The sequence below is a fragment of the Glandiceps talaboti genome, chromosome 5, assembly GCF_964340395.1.
Source record: "Glandiceps talaboti chromosome 5, keGlaTala1.1, whole genome shotgun sequence".
Taxonomy (NCBI): domain Eukaryota; kingdom Metazoa; phylum Hemichordata; class Enteropneusta; family Spengelidae; genus Glandiceps; species Glandiceps talaboti.
In genome coordinates this window covers 12,665,302-12,687,433 of record NC_135553.1, presented here as the reverse complement: position 1 = coordinate 12,687,433, position 22,132 = coordinate 12,665,302, and the positions used below count along the sequence as shown (strand labels likewise).

Here is a 22,132-nt window from a genome sequence, read left to right as displayed (position 1 = left end):
CGATTGAAAATTTCACCAGGGAAGTACCGAGATATATATTCTCCCTTAGATGACGTCAAACCGCGTATAGTATATTTTCCTCTTCATATACATAATTTACTTTTTATCGACACTTTAGTATTGAATCGACGACCACTTTTTTGACAGGTACCCCCCCCCCCCCCCAGCAACTTTAATGGGAAAACGCGTTGTCAAATGATATAGCCATTGGTCTGAAAACTGTGTGGTATTTTAGATTGGTTTGAATCGTTACTTTCGTTCAAATCTACTAAGAGAACAAACTTTTAAATCAATATGAACGCTATTAAAATTGTAACAGTTTGAAAATAATCGTAAATCCTACCTTTGAATTAGACGATTTGGTATGATTTATAATAAGTCGTTCACTCTTAGGCTACAGGTGGTTTCAGTTATGTTGCTCTTGCTTCTTCCAGAACGCCTTTTGGCAAATTAGAAAGGTGCAAATGTGTTTTGAATTTATTATAAGGCACGTCGGAGTTCTTGTATGTCACGTGATTACGGAGTATTTAAGGTGTGTCGCTTGTGTTCTTAAAAGCTTGGTGGCAGCACATCGGTGTTGTGCATAGATCATTTCACGTCGTGACACACATTCGTGAATGATACCAATGACAAATCACTTAGAAAAGTAAGCTCTTTTTAAATGCAATATTTATTTATTCATAATTATGTACTAGTACATGAATCTCCTAAATCATACTCACTCTTACTTCCTGCTAATCAGATCTTCATATTTTCTAATTACATAATCAACGTTTCCATGTCTTGTCTGTGCCGTAATACATCATTCTCGCAAACCAGAGTTATTATTTCTACAACATTGGGAGGCTCGTTAAGAACGTTGCCGTAAAACAGGCCGTGGTTTGCGACGATGTAATACATATACTTTATACGTCTTTCCAATTGCGAAGTGACGACGCCACCAGGCGGTGACATAAGTTTACTTTACTTCGTCTGCCGTGTAGACATGGGACTACTACCCCGGTATTATGCATAGCACTGACCTTGCAGCAAACTTGCAGTTCGTTGACATACCGATAATTTCGAATTATCAAGTTGAACTCTGAGTAAAAACATTCAAATGCTGGGTAACCGATGTAGTCACTACTCTGTTTCCACACAGAACACAAAAGATAATATTACTTATAGATTTACAATTCTGCTTATCCATTCCTTACCATAATTATTCAGTTAATATGCATATTTATTGGTACATTGTCTTCGTGTATATATGTACATATATATATGTGTGTGTGTGTATGTGCGTGTCTGTATGTATGTATGTGTGTGTGTGTGTGTGTGTGTCTGTGTCTGTGTCTGTGTGTTAGTGTGTGTACGTGTGTGGGTGTGTATACATGTTGGTTTACATAACATACATTCACAGACTTTCCAGTTTAAATCAGTGGGTGAGGTATTCATTTTTTCTGAGACCTGCAGTGTAAATTTCAATCCAAACCCGTTCTACATTTTAACATCTGAAAATATTATGCAAAAAAACACGAGCTGATTTTGGTATTTAACATTTGCAGAAGGGTGACGTGGATGGGCTGGTCATTTACTCCGGTGGAATTGAGACATAGATGTTCCCTACCCAAAATGGTATCCACATGTCATAGAAAATAAATTTTATATAATGAACAAAATTTGTCACTTGCTATAGTGAAACTGAGATGCATCTTTTAAACAATCCAATAATTCACACAAATATGGATAATAAAATTATATTTTCTTGCTTTATTCATTTATTTGTTGGTTACATCAGGTATTCACTCATGAGTTATCGCATAACACGTCATATTTTTCCCTTCATTTACGTCTATAAAACCACTCTGTGCTATTCTTAACAAATCTTCTTGACAGTCACAGTAAAGTTCTCCATGATATATTTGTTGAGTTTTGGGAAACGAACTTCACAAGATAATGTATTGTTATTGAGTTCACCTACACCAGTGCTCATGCATACTAATGGTATTTGCACTGCAGTGCAATACTGAAAACAATATTGCATACCTGCATGCAAATGATATGCAAATTGGAGAATTCAATGTTCACGAAAGCATGTGTTTGAACAGTGTCATTTTTACAGAAAGTTTCTGTTTCAGATAAACATGTAATAATTAAGAGAACCCCATCCGCATGAGTTTCAGTGTGGGTACTCAGGGGTATTTGTACTCATGCTTGCAGTATTTTCTACTGCACTTTCACTCGCTATGTTTGTGGTAGTACGGCTGCACAGAACACTGCAAGAACAAGTGCAAATATCCTGAGTACACCACACTTGCACTCACATGCCATGGGGTTCTGTTACAATATTCAAGTTGTACATAGACTTCTAATTATCCAATGAATACTTTCATACGATTAGTTATGACAGAGGTCTAGCATTGGCAGAAATGGGTGATAGTGGCGTCATGATGTTGTCAATTTAATCACCATATAATCACAGAACTGAAATAACTGGAAATCCGCCCCCAAACCTCAAGTCTACACAACTAAAATACTGAATGGGTCTTCCCATAGACTGAACCATTCTACTGTGAGAGTGATCACACCAACATCTGATCAATTAATGTCAACATGTCATAATAATAATTTTAGTTTGTTTCTGTTTTAGTTTGTCGAAAGTGATTGCCCCAGAGTAATAAATTCAGCCATCTTTTTATATCATTTGTTAGACAACACAGAAAGACTTCCCTAGCTAGCTGTATATACCAAAATATAAACTGAAAAGTATCGACAGAATTCAATGATAAACAAGTTATTATGTATATGATATATAATTTTTTCCAAACCCAAGCATGTGTCAAAATAGAACCAGTATGTCATCAGGAATATGCAATGTACTTTATTTTGATTAGCTGTCAGTGAAATTTGCAGGTCTTTTTGCTACAAATGCTTCCATTCCCTCTTTACGATCATTCTGAAATGGAGAGAAAATATAATTTTGTTTAGTATTTCATAGGAAGAGCTACTGATATATCAAAAGAAAAAGAAAATAAATTTATTAAAAAATCATGAAGTATATTGTATCTGTGAAATTTGAATGAATAAAGTTTAGTATTCTCCGTAACTAGTCCCTTGGGAAGGCGGTCATTATGGCTCCCAAGTGCTTGTTAACTTCAGATAAATAGTCATGAATATGTATTGTTCATCTAATACATATTCTTGTGTGCTAAAACCTGTGACGCAACAGTATACTACTGATAGAACGATAAAGGTGAACAAGAGTTTAAATTTGGTATTTTTTTGGTAATCGAGCAAAATTTATGTGATGTGAAATCATAAAATGACTTTTCAGAACCCAAATTCTATGAAAGCATATTATTTCCAGGAGTGGTGTTCGTCTTTAGTACCATATCTACCAATGTACATTGATCATCAGAATTGAGAGCACAAAGTGTCACTTACCGTTGCAAAAGTTGCATAAAATAATTTCTTTTCAAACAACAGGCCTTCTTGAAGTGTATTTTCATATGCTCTGTTCACTGCTTCTTTACAGAGAGCTGTGACTACTTTGGACTGACTGGCAATCTTTTCTGCTGTTTTAATGGCCTGGTCTAGTACTTCACCAGTAGGATAAACTTTACTAACGAGACCTACAAATATCAAAATAGAAATCTAATTATCAGTGGCATATCAGGTAAATTTTCCAAGAAAATAACAAGAGTCTTGTGTAGGTGTATGGAGCACATCTCAAAACGCTACCTTTAAGTTAGTGCTCTTGTGTTTGTTAGTCTGGTAAGTACACTACATTTGATGAGGGGAAGGGGGAAAGGGCAGAGAAAAGGATAAATACATCATCGGCTTAAGTGGCTTCAATTTTCATTTATAGTTAGAGTTATAATTTCAGTTTTCATTTTTTAAAAATAAATAAAAAGTAGCAAGAATGAATGAATGAATGAATGAATGAATGACATTTATTTCATGACAGTCCCCATCAATTTTTCGCCCAAGTTCAGATTGAAGCCAACTCTGCAATTATAAGTGTATTTTATCTCATTTCCAAGTTTTTATTAAACATGGTGAATTTTTCAGATTCTCCCTTTATCAAGACTTGTCTTTGCTAAAATTTTAGAACATGGTTGACAGGAGGGGAAACTCAGGTACAAGTAGACATTTTACCATAATATTTACAGAGTACCCCCTTCCACATCCCATCTACTAGTTATAATGAAAACAACAGGGTGTACATATGAAGAAGATCTCCAAAAAAATAGGCAGATATGTATTATACAAGTACTGGAAATAGAGATTGACTTTTAGTTTAAAAAGTGAAGAAACAAATGTGAGGATAATGTAGTTGTTTTTGTCAGCAGCCAGCTCTTGTCTACATGTACCCCTGGGGGCACCTCCATTAACAGATATAGGAACTTATGTGGATTTCATTTGGTACCATTATTTTGTACTCAAAACTAAGAATGATGTCAGAAAGTAAATATTCACCAGCTCTTAATGCATCAGCAGCTTTGATTCTGTCACCAGTGAGTGACATCTCCATTGCCAGTGATTTGCCAACCACACGGGGCAATCTTTGAGTACCACCAGCTCCTGGGATGGTTCCTAGTAGTATTTCTGGTTGTCCAAATTGTGCATTCTCTCCAGCATAGATAATATCACACATCATGGCAACCTCGCATCCACCACCAAGCTGTAGGTAAAATCAACAGTTACTATAACAGTTTGGAGAATATGGATTCACATCAGATATACATGATGCAACTATGTTTAAAATGGCCATGTTAATGAGGATTGGGTATTTATTTTTGATTTTCAATTTATAAAACAATTTTATCATGGCTTCCTACTTGGAAAAATCAATCTGAAACAACATATGTTAAGTCCTTGTTTGTAATTTAAAAAATGTCTAAAATCTTCGTTATTGTACATCCAATAACAAACTTCTGAAACATTTTTTAGCTTTTCACAATACATTTAGTTACAAACACAGACTTGGTCAACGTTGTTTCAAATTGTTTTTTCAAGTAGGATGCATGATAAAATTGTTTTATAAATTGAAAAATCCAAAATAATACCATCCATATGGCCATTTTAAACATAGTTGCATCATGCATATCTGATGTGAATCCATATGGCCACTTTAATTTAAGTTCACTATTTAACTTAACTAATTTAACTTGGCTGTTAAACAAGATGAAATGCATTTTTTTTTCATTCACTTTTACAACTCAGTACCAAATTTACATTAATCCGAACATAGGCGGAGTGACATACTGGCCTTGTTTGGCAACTTCAGTTAAATGCATTGTTGACTATTTCTATGTTATTGTAATTGTACAGCAATACAAAAAGTCAACAATGTGTTTGACACCGGTTCCCTTGCAAGGCCCATACATCACTTCTGCCTAAGATCAAATTGAAGCTAACTTTTGTATGTTAGGTGAATGAAATCAATGTACTACATCTTGTTTTCTAAATTTTTATTAAACATGTAGTAAACTCACAAGGTATCCTTTCCCTTATAATGCATCAATCAATTTAAAGTTACAAACTGATAGATTAAGATTGTCTGCAAAGTTACAAAGTTATATATCTACAATATGATCGTGAAGTCATTGGTGATAATTATGGATTTTTAACTAGTAATTTAAAATGCTTTTTGAGAATCTAGTCCATGAGAAAGACAAACTTACAGCAAATCCATTCACAACAGCTATGGTAGGTTTCCTGTTATTGGACAGTCGAGACCATTCTGACAAGAAGTTATGGCTGACCACATCTTGGAATGTTCTGTTTTCCATTTCTTTGATGTCTGCTCCAGCTTAGATAAGATAAGATACTCAGCATTAGAACTATAAACACAATGTCAGGGAAATAGTTGTGGTGTTTGTATAAAAACTTGGTTTGAAAATGATAGAACTCCATAACACTCAAGTGTAGAGTGGTGTACTCTGGGTATTTAGAAAGGGGCAATATTTGAACCCCACGTCATTGCATGTAGTTATATTAATAAGGATTACATAGGATCATTCTTTGTTCTGGAACAACTTTTTCTAAAGTCCTGTCAAACAACTGATTTTCGTGTAGATTTTAATCCTAATCTGAAGTGGTCCTTAATCGAGTGGTCATGGTGTTCTCGGCCAAACTACACATACAAGGGCAAGTGCGACAGAATACATTACACGTATTGCAATTTCCCTGCAACCATACTTTACAAGCAAAGTGAGTGAAAATACAGCAAAATATAACACAAACATGGGTGTCTAATACAAAGTATATCATCCTGGAGTGAGTAGTGTTCAAGGCTCCTACTTATATAAATTCACCAGGACTTGACTCAAGCTAATTCCGTTTGTAGCCAAATGAATGTCACACAGCGTTGGTCTTTTTGTTCTTGTATAATCTCCATTTGAACAAAAGTTAACTCAGACATGATTCTGTGAAGTGCAATACTTACCAGCAAAAGCCTTTTCACTTCCAGTCAGAACAACACAGCCAACATCCTTGTCTGCATCAAAGTCATCTAAGACACATGCTAATTCCTTCATCAGGCCATCACACAAAGCATTCAATGCTTTAGGTCTGTTTAATCGGATTAAACCAACATTGTTCTTGGCTCCTGTCTTCTCAACCAGTAAATGCTCATACTGACCTACAAGCACAAAATGTTTATCATGTTTAGTTGCACCCTTTAAGTTCTGTACTATCAAATATCATTCCGCAATATTTTTCTTGCTCTATATACCGAATTACATATAAATTAAATGAGGCAAAGAGACGAAACTGAGAAGTGCGTTTCATGATTCAGAAATAACAGAATGAAAGAAAAATGCATACTCACAAATTTACAATCACAATACATACATGCATGCGTGCACACACGTGCGCGCACACACACACACATACATCATAGTTGCTATTTGAATATACCTGTGGAAATCGATGACGTAACTTTGCACTTAAACCTATCAATATTTAGGTAAAGTTGCATCTTTCACGTGTATCTACATGATCCGTTAGTAAGTCGCTGTGATTTAAAGTCAATGTTATCTCTTCATAGTGATACCATGTACTGTTGTAAACTGACATGTTAATTTTCTAAATGATTTCAAAAAGACTTGTTAGATGTGATAATATAGAGAAATGTGGACAAAAAAAGCCATCTCATTGTTTGCACAATATTATGTAAGTAAGTGTACATGTGGGGTAACTAATCGACAAACTGATCGGATATCACGATTTCGTGAATGGCTTAACCTTGCTATCACACGACAGCCTTGCAACATGTGCAAGATTTGATACTTGCTAGTAATTTTGTAACAAAATTGCGGGTTCATGCTCTCTAAACCAAAATCACAGATAAAGTGTCCTTCTCAGAAAAAAAAATATTTGGGTTGTTTGTTATCTACTGCATGTACTCGAGACAAGACTATTGGAGTCAAGCAAAGGTCGGTGACCTAATTTCGAGTAATTGCGTCATCACGGTTCTGTGGCCACATCCACAGTCCTTCTGCAATTAAATAAAACTAATTACTTACCTGATGACATGCATCTGGTCAAGTTGTTACTACCAACCAACGACGTCACAACTACTCGGCGAGAATTTACAGCAGCACTTTTCAGTAAAGTTGAAGCGAACTTCTGCAGACTGGCCATGTTGGTTGTACTCACGTGGAAATCTCGCGGTATTTAAAACCATGTAGACAAGGCCCTTTGGCTTGATGAAAATTAATTGAAAATGACTTGCGATGATAGATTGTCACGTATGGAACGAAATTGTGTTAATTTAGCGGAATTATTAATATGAATCCGTTAAAGTAATATTTCAATATGAGAATTGTTAGTGTTCTCAGAAAAATTCTCCTATTCACATCCTGAACTGTTACCACCATCTAAATAATTCACAAGAACTTAGGGACGTAAACAAGTCAAATCCAATATGGTGGAATGCTTGTTGTAAATCGAACTTCGTACATGTCACTATCGCTCGTCTCTGACCTTTTATAGACATCGTAATTAGGTTTGATTTAAAGACAAAATGAACCTAGGACCACAAAATCCTCACGGAAATGGGCTCCTGTACTCTGGATTCAACCAAGACCAAGGTATGTCATCAAAAAATGATTGTATCTGCTTGTAGTGGAAATTTGCTGTGTGGTCTGTACCCCGGTACCCGCCCACGGGTTCAGCAACTTTATCGTGTGTTGATGAATGTAAATGTGTGAAAAAATAAAAACTTGGTGAAACAGCGAACTCAAACAGCTTCTCACATTTTTCTAGAGCAGTAAAAAATTCCGTTAATCATTTTCATTAGTTTAAACGATAGCCGAGTCTCCCATAGTGTGCGAATTACTTCCGGATGCGGTCTCTCAAAATTGTAAGAACACAAGCGTTATTGTTAGTGATGTTTCGGGTACAATAAAAGGGGGCGTGGACCAATGTCACCAATGTATCTTACGTGTGATGGAAAAGTGTAAATGACTTGTTCCCCATACTATACTAATAAGGTAGAAAATATTATTCCAAATGTAGGTAGATCAAAGTGTTTGTATTCGTACCCTTGTGGATGTCACATAATAGTGCAAAAATGGACTTTAAACATTTATAGTATGATACGGTAGCTATTAAAACAATTGCTACTGAATTTTTTATGTTGTATCTGGTTGTCAGTTGACACAATTTAACTTTTGGGGGATTCATTTCATTGTAAATTTTGTTTACCATTTAATTGCAAGTATGTCATACCATATTCTGAGTTGTTATTGAAATTAATTTATACTTCATTGTAACAAAATGTATGTGTTTTTGTCTGGTATGCTACAAAATTATTTCCTTTGCAAAAAGTTTAACAAACTTGTCTATTGCACAATGTCAGGATATGTTAATTGTATTTAGACTGTTTTCAAGAAATTTGCCATTCTGAGTCAAAAGGTCAGTAAATATGCCAGGTGCATGTTAAGGTTGAGAACCCACCATGATAGGCCAGTGTACTTGTAAATAATTTTGCAATTTTATGTATTTGTTTTTACAAGTTTTGATTTGAATTAGCACATGTATAGTTCTGTGTCTAGTTACCAAGATTACCATTCAAATTTGTCAGTAGAACACTCAATGTAAACAGTGGACTGACTGTACAATAGCAAGATAAGGAGTTATAGTCAGTAGTATGAATATAGCTAGACTCCCTAGCATAACTTTAATTTGTAATGTCTGTAATTAGTGGACACTTTTATAAATGCCCCAAACAATCACTCAAATAGAAGGATATGTTGAGGTATAAAAAATGAATGTGTTTCTGTTTTCATACATGTATGTATGGCATAGAGGCTATTCATAGCTTTGAATCCTTCTCCTCCTTCTCTGGGGAATGATTCAAAGCCACGGGATAGCCTCTAGACTAATGTAACGGTATTCATACTATCAACAAGATTCATTCTGTAAAACAAGTCCATAAATAATATCTATTTTCATTCCCAGGATGCTTTGCATGTGGTATGGAAAGTGGTTTCCGAGTTTATAATTGTGATCCCCTCAAAGAAAAAGAAAGACAAGGTATGTTATGTATATTATGTAATAAATAATAAAGTTTATGAAAATTATGAACAAAATTACTGTAAGTACTTGTGTGTACTCTATTTTATATGTTTGAAAAGACAAGAGTGGAGATTGGTACACACAAGCAGTATTGAAACAAAATGTATTATGTATAAACTTTAGTAAAGTGGGTTTCTTTTAATGACTTATTTTCCTATAAACCCAGGTGTTTTGAAAACCAAGCAGAAAATGAGAGAGAGAGAGAGAGAGAGAGAGAGAGAGAGAGAGAGAGAGAGAGAGAGAGAGAGAGAGAGAGAGAGAGAGAGGGAGAGAGGGAGGGAGGGAGGGAGGGAGGGAGGGAGAGAGAGAGAGAGAGAGAGATACAAAATTTAGTTCACAGATTTAACAGTGTTCACTTATCTTCAGTTGTCTCTTTGAAAAGTACACATGTACTCACAATTTGTAAATGTATGAAAGTGGACAAGACTAAAGAACTTAGGGGGTTTTTTTCAGATTTTACCGAAGGTGGAGTTGGTCATATAGAAATGCTGTTTAGATGTAACTACTTAGCATTAGTCGGAGGTGGTAAAAATCCTAAATATCCCGTCAACAAAGGTAAATTATAACAATTGCATATTATTCTCCAAAGTTGTGTCGTATTTACACAAAAGTAGAAATTTGTCATGTAAGATTGAGAAAGAGATGATTTCATTTTACTTGTCATCAGGCTGGTAAAAAAAAAATACTTGTAGCATTTTACTTAACACTACATGAGAAATACCATAATATAAAATATAAAATATAAGGAGGTATATCATGTTACCCTCACCCCCAGTTAATGGTTGCAGTCTGTACCCCATTTTACTCAGGAACACTGCAGATACTGTCGTTACCACTGGTGTTAATTATACATATTTTCTGATATGATTGTCTCCTTTTGTAGTTATGGTGTGGGATGACCTTAAGAAAAAGCATGTAATAGAACTTGAATTTTCCAGTGAAGTTAAAGCAGTGAGGCTTCGAAGAGACAGGTGTGTAAAGTCTGATATTTTTGTTTGCCCACTTCAGTGAAACAACATGATGTGTATTTGCATAATCAAGTAGCAGGTATCCTGTAACAACATGATTAGCAGTGTATGATACATGTATGTATGTACCTGTCCAGCTACTATGCAGCAAAAGGTTTTGCATTAAGTACTATTTGCCAATGGAGTCATAAGAATTGACCATTCCAGACTGCAAACAGGAAATTGAGAATGCAGCGCCCTCGCTCAGATTGGGGGTATCATCACCTCATAGTACCATTTCTTAAGAGCTTTGTCCCATGGTATTCTGTAGAAGTGTAAATGAGAGATGTTTTTTGTATTGTTCAGACATCCAGGAAAGCAGTGCTCTAAGATTAACCAAGTAATCTATACCATGTATACCGCAAGGAACACACAGACAGGAAAATTATTCTTTTGTTCACATTTGTATTGCTTTGCCATACAATAGTTACTGTTTGTCACATCCAAATTTTAATCCTAATCTAACATGGGCTGTGTTTTAATCCAAGGTCACCACAAAAATGTTACAACCACTGACATGCAAGCATTTACAAGGAGCACTTGTTACAGACAGGGAAAGTAAATAAATGAATTGGATTAATAACGCTAGGCACAGCATGTTGGAAGTACAGAGACTTGTATTACATTTCATCTTTCCATAAGAACAGTTTTATGGCTTCTTTATGTGTACATGAAATCCAAGGGGAACTTGAAATTTGTTTGTGAATGTGAACTATTATGTAAAGAGACCATAAAAGTGTACTTATCAAATGATGGAATAAAATAATTATCTCTGTACTTCCAACATGCTGTGCCAAGTGTTATAAAATCAAAATCAATTATTTACTTCCCCTGTTTCTAAAACATTCTGCTTATAAATGCTTGCATGTCACTGGTTGTATCTTGATAAGGACGCTTTGGGATCATTCTTTTGTTTTGTACCAACTTTTTCTATACCTCTGCCACACAACTGTTTGTCTAACCCAAAGAACTCAATATAACTAATATCAATAAGCCCTTGTCATCTTCAAGACTTTGCTATCCTCAGCATCATACAAATGTACACCATTTGCAGTTTTCCACTCTACAGGCATTTTTTTTCAAATGAAAAAAAATCTTATGAGTTCCTAAGTTTTTCAATGTTTTCTCCATTTTTATTTTGCTACCAGGATTGTAGTTGTTTTGGACGCCATGATAAAAGTCTACACATTTACACAGAACCCACAACAGCTGCATGTCTTTGAAACTTGCCATAATCCAAAAGGTGAGTCAATCTGCTTTGTTGCAAATCTTTTCATAATTGTCACCCTTAGAATAACATACACTGTATAGCTACATCTATGTAATCATCTAGGTTAAGTTACTTTCCCTATATCCATGAATCAACAAAAAAAAGGAATCCACTCCAATGTGTGTTGAGGGAATTTCACACATTATAATTAATGTTAAATTTTTTGAGGCAGAGTATAATAATTACTATAGGAGAACCAGGCTTACAAAATTATTTAGTTGCTGTAAGTTGAGATAGTAAATACAACATGTAAATTAATAGAATCCACCCCCCCCCCCAAAAAAAAAGGGCTGAAATAGGATATCTCACATGAGATGGGGGATTTTTTGTCTTATACAAACCACAGGTGTGGTGAGACAAAATTTTTCCAATGAATGTGATATGTTCCATCTTAGACTGTTGGTTAGTGGGATTAATGTTCCGTTGTCCACTTTTATTCTGGCAAAACTAAAATTGGTTCAGAATGTGTGATCAAATTGACCTCACACTTCTTGTCCTGCACTGTCAGACTGCCAGGATATGAGAAGTGTGGATCTGCAGGGATGTGTACGGTCAAATGTGTAATACTGTAATGTGTCAGTAGACGGGATGGCAGTCAACATGTGGAAAACAAGGAAAAAACACTGTTGATAGAGAGCACATTTACTCCCTAGCTTTTATGAGAACTTTGCTCAAAACTGTCTGAGAGATAAGACTTCAAAGAATGATGAGATTTTTTAGGGGGGAAACTAATTGGTTCTGTATGATTTGAAAATTTATTATTGGTCATTATATAATGTTTTAAAATTGATTTTATCTTATGCTTAGCGCTTCAAAAAAGATGACATAGAATTTTTGTTATTGCGTCTCCAGGTTTGTGCCAACTGTGTCCGAACAGCAACAATTCACTACTAGCATTTCCAGGTAGACGGACAGGCCATGTGCAGATAATAGACCTTGCCAATACAGAAAAACCTCCAGTAGATATCTCAGCACATGAATCCGCTCTCAGTTGTATTGCATTAAACCTTCAAGGATCCAAGTTAGCTACAGCTTCAGATAAGGTAAGATTTGTTGTGTAGAGCTGTCACCATTTCAACCCAGGCAATATCACCAACAAATATTTTCTCATCATAATTAGGTAGTCAAGTTTGTCATCTTCTTTGACTTTTTGGCACTTTTCTTTTTCATTTTAGATTGTAAACATTGAAATATTAATTGTTTGTTAGTTTATGACATAAATATAAAGTAATGAAATCAGATATTTTAAAGAGTTTTTTCAACACCATAATTAGGTGATCACAAATTACATTTTTTTTAACTATAAAAATGAATTTTGTTTGGAGCAGCAAGACACATGACAACATGCCATTGTAGTATATCCCTGACAATGCTGGTAAGACATCGGTGAAATTTTAGGGTTTTGTTTTTCCAAAAAATGTTAACTTTGTGAGTTGAAAGTTTCATTTATAAATGATACCATTTGTTAATTGTCATTTACAGGGCACCTTGATAAGAGTTTTTGACACCTGTACTGGATCACAGCTACAAGAACTCAGGAGAGGGTCAGGGAGTGCCTCCATTTATTGGTAAGTGGATGAGAATGTGTAAATGTCCCACCTCATTTCCCACCCCCATCTAGTTGTTAAAGTGGCCATATGGATGAAGATTGGGGTATTTATTTTGGATTTTGATTTATAGAACTATTTTATAATGGCATCCTAGTTGAAAAATCAATGTGAAGCAACATGTGCCAAGTCTTTGTTTGTAACTCAATAAATTGCAAAGGATTAATAAATGTGTAAAATGTTTGTTATTGTATGTACAGTAACACACTTTTCATAGTCTGTAGCTTTTTGCAATGTATGGAGTTACAAACACAGACTTGGTCTATGTTGTTTCACATTGATCATGATAAAATTGTTTTATAAATGAAAAGTCCAAAATAAGTACCCAAACTTCATCCATATGGCCACTTTAACTATAATAATGAGAAATGGCTCAATTCATTGGTTAGTTGAAGAGGACCACCAACCCTCCTGCTCAATCTCTTTGTTAATTATAATAGCAAAACACATGTAAATATATGTACAGCATGACAATTCCTTAATTCATTTGTGAGTGCCATCCCAATTGCCACCTCTTTGTGAACTATATTTTGTAAAAAATATGCTTCAGTTGATTGATTGCAACAATGTACATATATGTCACTATCTCTTCTCAATGTCACTATCTCTAATACTATTTGTATTACTTCACTTCTTGTTTTGACAGCATAAATTTCAATCAGGACTCTTCCCTCCTCTGTGTGTCCAGTGACCATGGAACAGTTCACATATTTGCCCTTGAAGATCCAAAAAAGAATAAACAGTCAAGGTAAATGTAATGTCAGTATTTTACGGGCAAGGAAGGACTTACATAATTACCACCACTGTTGTTACACTGTTGTCCTTGCTCTCCTTCAGCCAAAATGGCTGACATATGTTGCAATGCAATATTTCTACTTTTTATACTGTTCATTTGGTTTTATATATGTGATGAACAGCGATAGAAATGAGAGCATGATACACATTTTGTATTTCACCATAGGTGTTATTGAATAGTCATAATCCTGATTAAGGTGACTAGCACAGACGAAATTATGAATTGACAATGGGGGCACTAAGTCTGACTGGTATAAAACTTGTTCCAGCGAAAGCCAGGAGAAAGTACTGCCACTTGTTCTTTGGGTCAGTCAAACTTTGGTCCAATTTAGGCCCGGCCCAAATAATCCCAATGCAAACCACTTACATTGTCCTAAAAGTCATTGTTTCAACATGATATACTGATATACTTATAGATACATCTTATAAATGTGAAATTTGCTTCAAGATGATGTGTGCAATAAGGAAAGTAACAGCATTCCAATGTTAAAGATCACAAGGTGCATAACTAATTGAATTATCTCTCTTTTCTTGTTAATATAGCCTTGCCTCCGCCAGTTTTCTTCCAAAGTATTTCAGTTCAAAGTGGAGTTTTTCCAGATTTCAAGTACCTGGAGGATCACATTGTATCTGTGCATTTGGTGCTGACAGCAACTCAGTTATAGGTATGTAACCTCTTTTGAAGGTGATATGATATGATATGATATGAGATATGATATGATATGATATGATATGATATGAGATATGATATGATATGATATGATATGATATGAGATATGATATGATATGATACGATATATATGATATGATATGGTGTGGTATGATATGATTGACATGACATGATATAATATGATGTGATATGATATGATTGACATGATATGATATGATATGGTATGATATGATTGACATGATATGATATGATATGATATGATCTAATGTGATATGTTATGATATGATCTGATATATTGTACTTATGATATGATATGATATATGATATGATATATTGTATTTATGATATGATATGATGTGATATATGATATGATATATGGTATGATGTGATAAAAAGAGGGAATTAGGGAGGGGTTAAAGGCAGCTGTAGCATACTTGACCATCACTTGCTGTAAACATTTATAATATAAACTATTTTAATGAAATAATCAATTCAGAATATGTGAATTAAAATGTTGAGGAAACCCCCTATTATGCTGTCAGCTATACTACCAATGCTAGATGACAAATTTGTATTGTCATCAAAGGTATGCATCAAGAGTAATATTATATTACAACATTTCAATTAAGTTTTATATACTTAATATCCATATCCTGGTGTGAAATGTTATAAACTTTATTTGCACCACTTTAAAAAAGTTATCTTTTGGATTTTTTTTGCAGCTATTTGTGCCGATGGTAGTTACTACAAATTCGTCTTCAACAGCAAGGGAGAATGTAGTCGAGATGTTTATGCACAGTTCCTTGAGATGACGGACGATGCAATGTAAATAAACAATCAAAAAAAGAGATTCGGAAGTAAAACAAGTAAAAAGGCTTCAGCAAACAATGCAAACAAAATAAGAATATTATCAAAGTATATGTAGGTTTGTTTCAAAATCATTTGGATTTGCAGCAGCTGAGTCCAACTGCTGATTTTATTTCATTTTGTGAGCTTCAAGCGATGTACATAACATTATTTTTTGAATGGTTAGGATGGAATTATGTTTATTGTTGCTGCACTGGGACCATTTCCGCATATGTCTTGGCATGGTGATATCTAATGTTTACTTAATTTAATTTAAATAAACCTTCTGAAGTCCTGCTGTAAATTGGTGATTGCGTTAAACATTTAGCCTGTATAATGTATAGCTGATTCTGTTTCATTTGATCTGCAATTATTCCCTCCAACCAAGCATGGCTTGTAATATACCTCTGTCTTTTTCTTATAAACAACTCAGTGAAAGTCATTTCGCAGTTATACTGTTCAGGGTTGTCCCAGGATGCCTGGCATAAATTTGGTTCCACCCTGTGATTCCTTGAAAGTAATGTAACATAACAGTGTGTTGTTTTGGTATGCAAATTATTCCCATATTGCTCTATCCTGGAGGGGAGGGGAGGGGGATGTGACAGTACTGTTGTTAGTGATGTGGTAAAAGGTGTAGGTGCATTTCTGGCAGTTGAAAGTCCATCTTTAATGCATCCAAATATATAGCTTATTATAATAATATTAGTTTATTAACCTAAAAAAAATATTAATTATAACAGTGGGTAAATGGGGAGTCAGGAAATAGCTTACAGCTAGTCTGGGCCTGTCCACTCACATATTATATACAGAAATTCACAGCAAGGTACTCAATATGACTCAAAATATATAACGTATTATGTACACATGATTTAAATTACAAATGTACAGTTTATCAGTTATACTGCACCAGTAGATGTTTGAAGGTTTGTTTGAAACGATATAAAGAGTTAATACATTTTATGTTGACAGGGATGTCTTTCCAGAAAAATAAATTGAAAATTGACCTGGGTTCATGATATGGGTATAGATTTTGATATAAGCAGAATTGAGTATCATAGTCGTGACTAGTAACTCTAAAATAATCATACAAAGAATGCGGTGATTGTTGGTGGATCAAACCATAAAAGAAAAGAGTCTACTAAATATTTATGAAGTTTGAAAACATCTAGAATTTTCAACTTAATAAACTATGGAGCTGAATGGTCCATGGAAGATTTAAACAATATCGTACGAACAATTCAAGTGTGACTGAATAAGTATTACACCAAACGTCAAGGCCATAAGGTAATATGAGGAAATGTGAGAGTATTTTATGAATGTGAGCAGACCAAGAAAAATGTTTTGTTTTAATAGAAATTCCAACAAAAGAAACCACATCAACCTCCTTGATGTTTTCACCACTTAAAACATAGACTCTCTCACAGTACTCGGAGCTTCGCTTTACTAAAGTTAACGCTAAATGAATTATTTTGTATGTACCGGTACCATCTACATAACATACTCCATGACCGTACTCGAATAACCTTGTACTGTGTGCCTGCATCGACCATATAGAGATAACTATTCGTTGACCTGTGACTGCAATGCTCAGGGCTTCGCAAAAACATGGAGCGTCGCAGTCACACGAGGACTGTGAGAGAGTCTACTTAAAACAATGCCTCCTGATACATTTAGTTTCATTTGGCAACCCCTAAATATGATGTAGTTTGTCTTGTCCACATTTTTTATCATATATTGCCCGTATTTAAATGGTGTGTCTGTACCAAATACATGAACTTAGTACAATCATGCATAGTGTGCCCTCTAATGACATTGATAGCCAAATTTTGTTATTGTGAGTCAAACTAAGAAAAACTGGCATTTTTTGTGAGTCACCACATAGTAGGGGAACGCCAAATTTTGGTGAAATTGTGTGCGTCACTGGCACCTCAAATTGGCTTAGCGGGCACACTTCATGCATAGGTGTAATTTGAAGCCTTTTTTCAAAGAGTCATGCTGGTCAGAAAACAATGGCAAAAGTGACATGTGTTGCTTTTATTATTAATTATTATAATATGAAAGTAAAGTTGCGTACTCTGCTGTCCAATCAGTGAGACCCTTACTAAGGCTTGAGATTGGCCCCCTAGGCATTATGTGCAGAGTGTACAGGAACAAATATATGTTATGAAATGTGAGCTTGAGACAACTCATGAAAATATGTACATACCATTTAGAACATAATATAATAATGATTGTTATTTGTAGTCTGTAGAGTTTTTGAACTTTACGGTAAGAATCACTTGCATATTCAAACAACCTTGACTACAGGAATATTTTAAAGACAATTCCCAAAGAATTTACATTGTCTCAGTTTTGTTGTTGTTGTTGTTGTTGTTGTTGTTGTTGTTGTTGTTGTTGGTATAAACAGGTTATGTGTAACTATGGTGCAGTAAAGGTTTTGTCATTTTTCGCCAAGAATGGAGACAATTGAAAGTATTGTTGGTAAATTGAATTGTTCAAACATTCAAACTAATTTCATTAAGGCAGTCATTTTTCCAGAAAATCAAATTGGAATACAAAACTATGGAGTGACAACAAAATCCTTTGGTTTTATGATTGGGTGAATTTAAATAAAAAAATCTTTTGTGGGTTTTTTTTTTGTAAAATTTGTTGTGTGGTACTTTGTTTGCAAGTTCAGAACTATTGTATGTATATTTGTATATCGTGACTCATTGTAATCATAGTGCCATTGTCACAAGTGAAAAAGTAGGTGTCTGTGGGACAGGTGAAGAAAATAGAAATGATGCAGTAACGAGGAAATTTGTCAAAATTTTGAGGAAAAGGTGTCTGGTTACTAGTATTTCCTTTATGAATTACTAAAAATGTCTTATAAACTATAATTGAACATTGCAAAAGTTCACTTCTACCACTGTATCTGTTTCCATGGTAAATTGTATGTTTGTCCCATGTATTGAACTAAAGCTTAATATTTGTATGCAGCCTACATGTATGGCCAAAAATGATAGAATAAGCAGCTGCAAAACTTACATATCACATTTAGCATAGCAATATTGGTACTATGTATTTCCATCATCATTTGTCAGTTTAACAAGTTTGAATTTTTAAAATTTGATTCAGTCTAATGAATTGTGAGTTCAGTCTTCTAATTTTTTTATATAAATTTGCTGACAATATTTAACTGGGGGAAATTTGCATGTTACTAGTAATCCATGCTACTTGTACGAGAGTCACTTTTTCCTGGTTAAAAAGAATACCTGAAGATAGCAAGCAGAATGCTTTGCACTGCATTCTAAGCTTAGCTTAACGTTCCATGCAACATGTTCATGTTTTCTAAAGCCTTCTGAAAGTTTTGTGGCTTGAGGTGTTTCGACTCTGTAGCAATGGCCAGAACAACTGTGACACCCTGTGTAAAAGTTCAAGAAGTTATTTATTGATATGATAATGTCAACCTGATTATCAGCTTCGGGCACTTACTTGATTCTCAAATTGGATTTACAGTACAAGTATACGTGTGTGTCAGTCTGATCAAGGAGTAGATGTGATATGGTTTTTTTCATGCCATCTATGCTTAAAATTGCACTATAACTGTAACTAGGGTATTGATTTTTTGGATCAGACAACCAACAATATATTCACTGAAGATTGAAATTGTACATTGGAGATTTTATCCAGAGGTAGCACACTAACAGGTTGAAATCGTGATCACATTTTCATGCTGATTTTTTTATCAATTTGATGAACTTATTCTACCATATTACATGTATAGCTGCACAACTATATTTAACCACAGATGATTCAATACTCTTCATAGTGTACAATATTACAGATAAGTCGTTATAGCGAACAAAAACAATTTAGAGTAAGTTCCAGTTTGCAGTTTGCTGCAGCTTTACCTTGTCCTTTGTGTTCTCTTTCCTTTGTACGTTTCTTAATCATCTTCTCTTTTGAGAGGACAGTCACCTGACATCAGCAAGTCTCTCTGTGCCAATTCTATGTGGACTCACAAATTTAGTTCTAGTATGTGTTATATATCTGTACTATGTACACCAACATATAGCTGCAAATAGCTGCTCAGTTAGAGTCTGTGCCACTTAGTAATTAAAACCGTGTGATACTCCTAACACAGGTAGACTTTCCCATCATGTTAATCACAAAGATATATATGGATTTAGAGAAGTTCCCAGATACAGAGCCCAGTTTTTGAGTAAAACAACATTTCAACAGACATATCAAAAACAAGAAAACTCCCTTCATTTAATATATAAAAAATGGATATAATTTTCAATAGTTTTATTACATAGCGAAGGCTCCAAAGTACTAGATTCCTAAATTATTGCTCTTGTATACCCAACAATTTTATTTTCACTTTTAATCACGTATCCATTCTAGATAAGATGGTGCTCCTGTATTTGCATTGAAAGAAAGTTTTGTGCTGGACGAGTTTCATGCAATAACGGTTCTTGCTGAACAAGTTTCTTGGAAAAATGTTCATTGCCTAAGAGCAACTTTCTTGAGCTTGATAGACAGCAAGTTCTTGCTAGAAAAGTTGCTAGAAAAATTTCTTGTTTGATAGCAAATTTCATAAACGGCCATTTTGTAATAGAGAGCAAGTTTCGTACAAAAACATTCCGTGCTCACCAAGTTTCATGCCAAAATATGTTTTGCTGAAAATCAAGTTCCTTGCAAAAACACTTTTTTTTTTTTTTGCTTGACAGCAAGTTCCTTACTGTATAACATTCCTTGCTGCACACAGTACACATAGCAATATTTTATTAATGTTAAGTTGAGAAAATGTAATATTTATAGCCATTGAGTAGACAAAAATATGTTTTTTAGATATTTACTGAAAAAAGTTGACTTTTTAACAATCATGAATGTTAAACCAACATAGTCTATATTTATTTATATCAGTTATGTGTAGTACTTTTCAACTGATTTCCAACTGGGAGTAAGGCAAAACAAAATACATTATTTTATTAAAAACTGATCAGATCTTTGCATGTACTATTAAAATTAATTTTCCTTTTTTGCTAATTATAAATTGAAGTGTTATTTTTGTTTAACTTCTTATTTTCTGTCATTGTATTTGCATATGCTTGATATGTTTTGAGTTCCGTATATATAACATCTCACCACTTCCGTGCACAAGTTTAGTTACACAACCACAATCACCACACCTTTTGCCACTTCCTTCAATGAATTTAGTTACAGCCAGGATCATCACACCTCACCATGATTAGCTGACCCCACCCTCTTTATTTGTTTCTATCTCAAATGTTGAAAAACAATACACGTTATTACCTGTACTATTTACAAATTAGTTTGATGTGTTTTGATGCTCAGCTGTATGCTTTGTAATGTAACAGTTACTGATTCAATTTGAAATGTGACCACGTACGTCCATTAGAATTGAAGTGGCAATGTGGATGAGAACTTGATGTTTATGTTGGATTTTAAGTAATGAAAAAAAAAGTGGAGCGATTTAAGCACTACGCCACATCCACATGTCATCTCCCCATGTACATCAATACAGAGTTGCATTTCATCATATTAGGAACTTTCCACTCTGCATATTCCCATTGTGAAGGAACACTGAGACACATACGCAGAGTGGATGTGACATGTGACTATTTGCGTTTACTCTGTTTACAAACTTTTGACACATTCTTAAAAAAGTTTTCACAAGTTATTGATCAAGTTAACAAAATATACTAGTAGTCAAGTTATTTACTTTATTAAAATCCAAACTAAACATACCCATTTCTCATCAATATTGTAAACCATTTGTACCTCTTTCTCATAGTTCTATGAATATATATATGATATCAGAAAGATAGTCCACAAACAGAGTTAAATATTTCTGGTATGTTCTGTCCAAATCTTGTTTTTTCTCCAGTTTGTCCTTATATTCTGTTGTGTACACGTTTTGCAACCTTAAGATGTATATTTTATCACCCTTAAGAATACTGATGCATTGCTATGCTTTCACAGACATTGTTAAAAATGTATGCAAATTGACTATGGTAAAATATTGCAATTGTATTCATAGGCAAACACACTGTCGTGTACATTACCCATAATGCACCTTACCAGATATTCGCTATTACAAACTCTGATCGAGTGTTTATTTCTTTGTTGTTGATTGGTCTCTTCCAAACTATTACTAATTTTATCACAGAGTCAACAGTTAAAAGTTTCTAGAAGTATAAACCGATGGATTTCCTCAAAATATGATATCAACAAACTTACCAGGATGGAGCAGGGTAGGGTAAGAGGGGTGTTAGGACATAGGTTTGGGGTGAACTACCACTTAAAAGAAGTGTAGAAGATTAAAATAATACCTTAAACAATCAACTGCCATTGCTAT

The 22,132-nt window shown here is 34.4% G+C and overlaps 2 protein-coding genes across 2 annotated transcripts; one reads left to right on the top strand and one right to left on the bottom strand.

The window, feature by feature from the left end:
• Window positions 1-1,750: 1,750 nt before the first annotated feature.
• On the bottom strand, window positions 1,751-7,669 carry LOC144435258 (enoyl-CoA hydratase, mitochondrial-like). Its single transcript, XM_078123846.1, has 6 exons — window positions 7,515-7,669; window positions 6,434-6,628; window positions 5,670-5,797; window positions 4,462-4,666; window positions 3,427-3,614; window positions 1,751-2,938 (listed from the first exon to the last, which is right to left on the bottom strand). The coding sequence occupies exons 1-6, from the start codon at window positions 7,630-7,632 to the stop codon at window positions 2,873-2,875; spliced, it is 900 nt and encodes a 299-aa protein (XP_077979972.1). The 5' UTR covers window positions 7,633-7,669; the 3' UTR covers window positions 1,751-2,872.
• A 248-nt stretch (window positions 7,670-7,917) lies between these two features.
• Window positions 7,918-16,337, top strand: LOC144435294 (WD repeat domain phosphoinositide-interacting protein 3). Its single transcript, XM_078123888.1, has 10 exons — window positions 7,918-8,081; window positions 9,454-9,528; window positions 10,024-10,125; window positions 10,454-10,541; window positions 11,726-11,820; window positions 12,700-12,890; window positions 13,330-13,415; window positions 14,101-14,202; window positions 14,793-14,914; window positions 15,642-16,337. The coding sequence occupies exons 1-10, from the start codon at window positions 8,015-8,017 to the stop codon at window positions 15,746-15,748; spliced, it is 1,035 nt and encodes a 344-aa protein (XP_077980014.1). The 5' UTR covers window positions 7,918-8,014; the 3' UTR covers window positions 15,749-16,337.
• The last annotated feature ends 5,795 nt before the right edge of the window (window positions 16,338-22,132 follow it).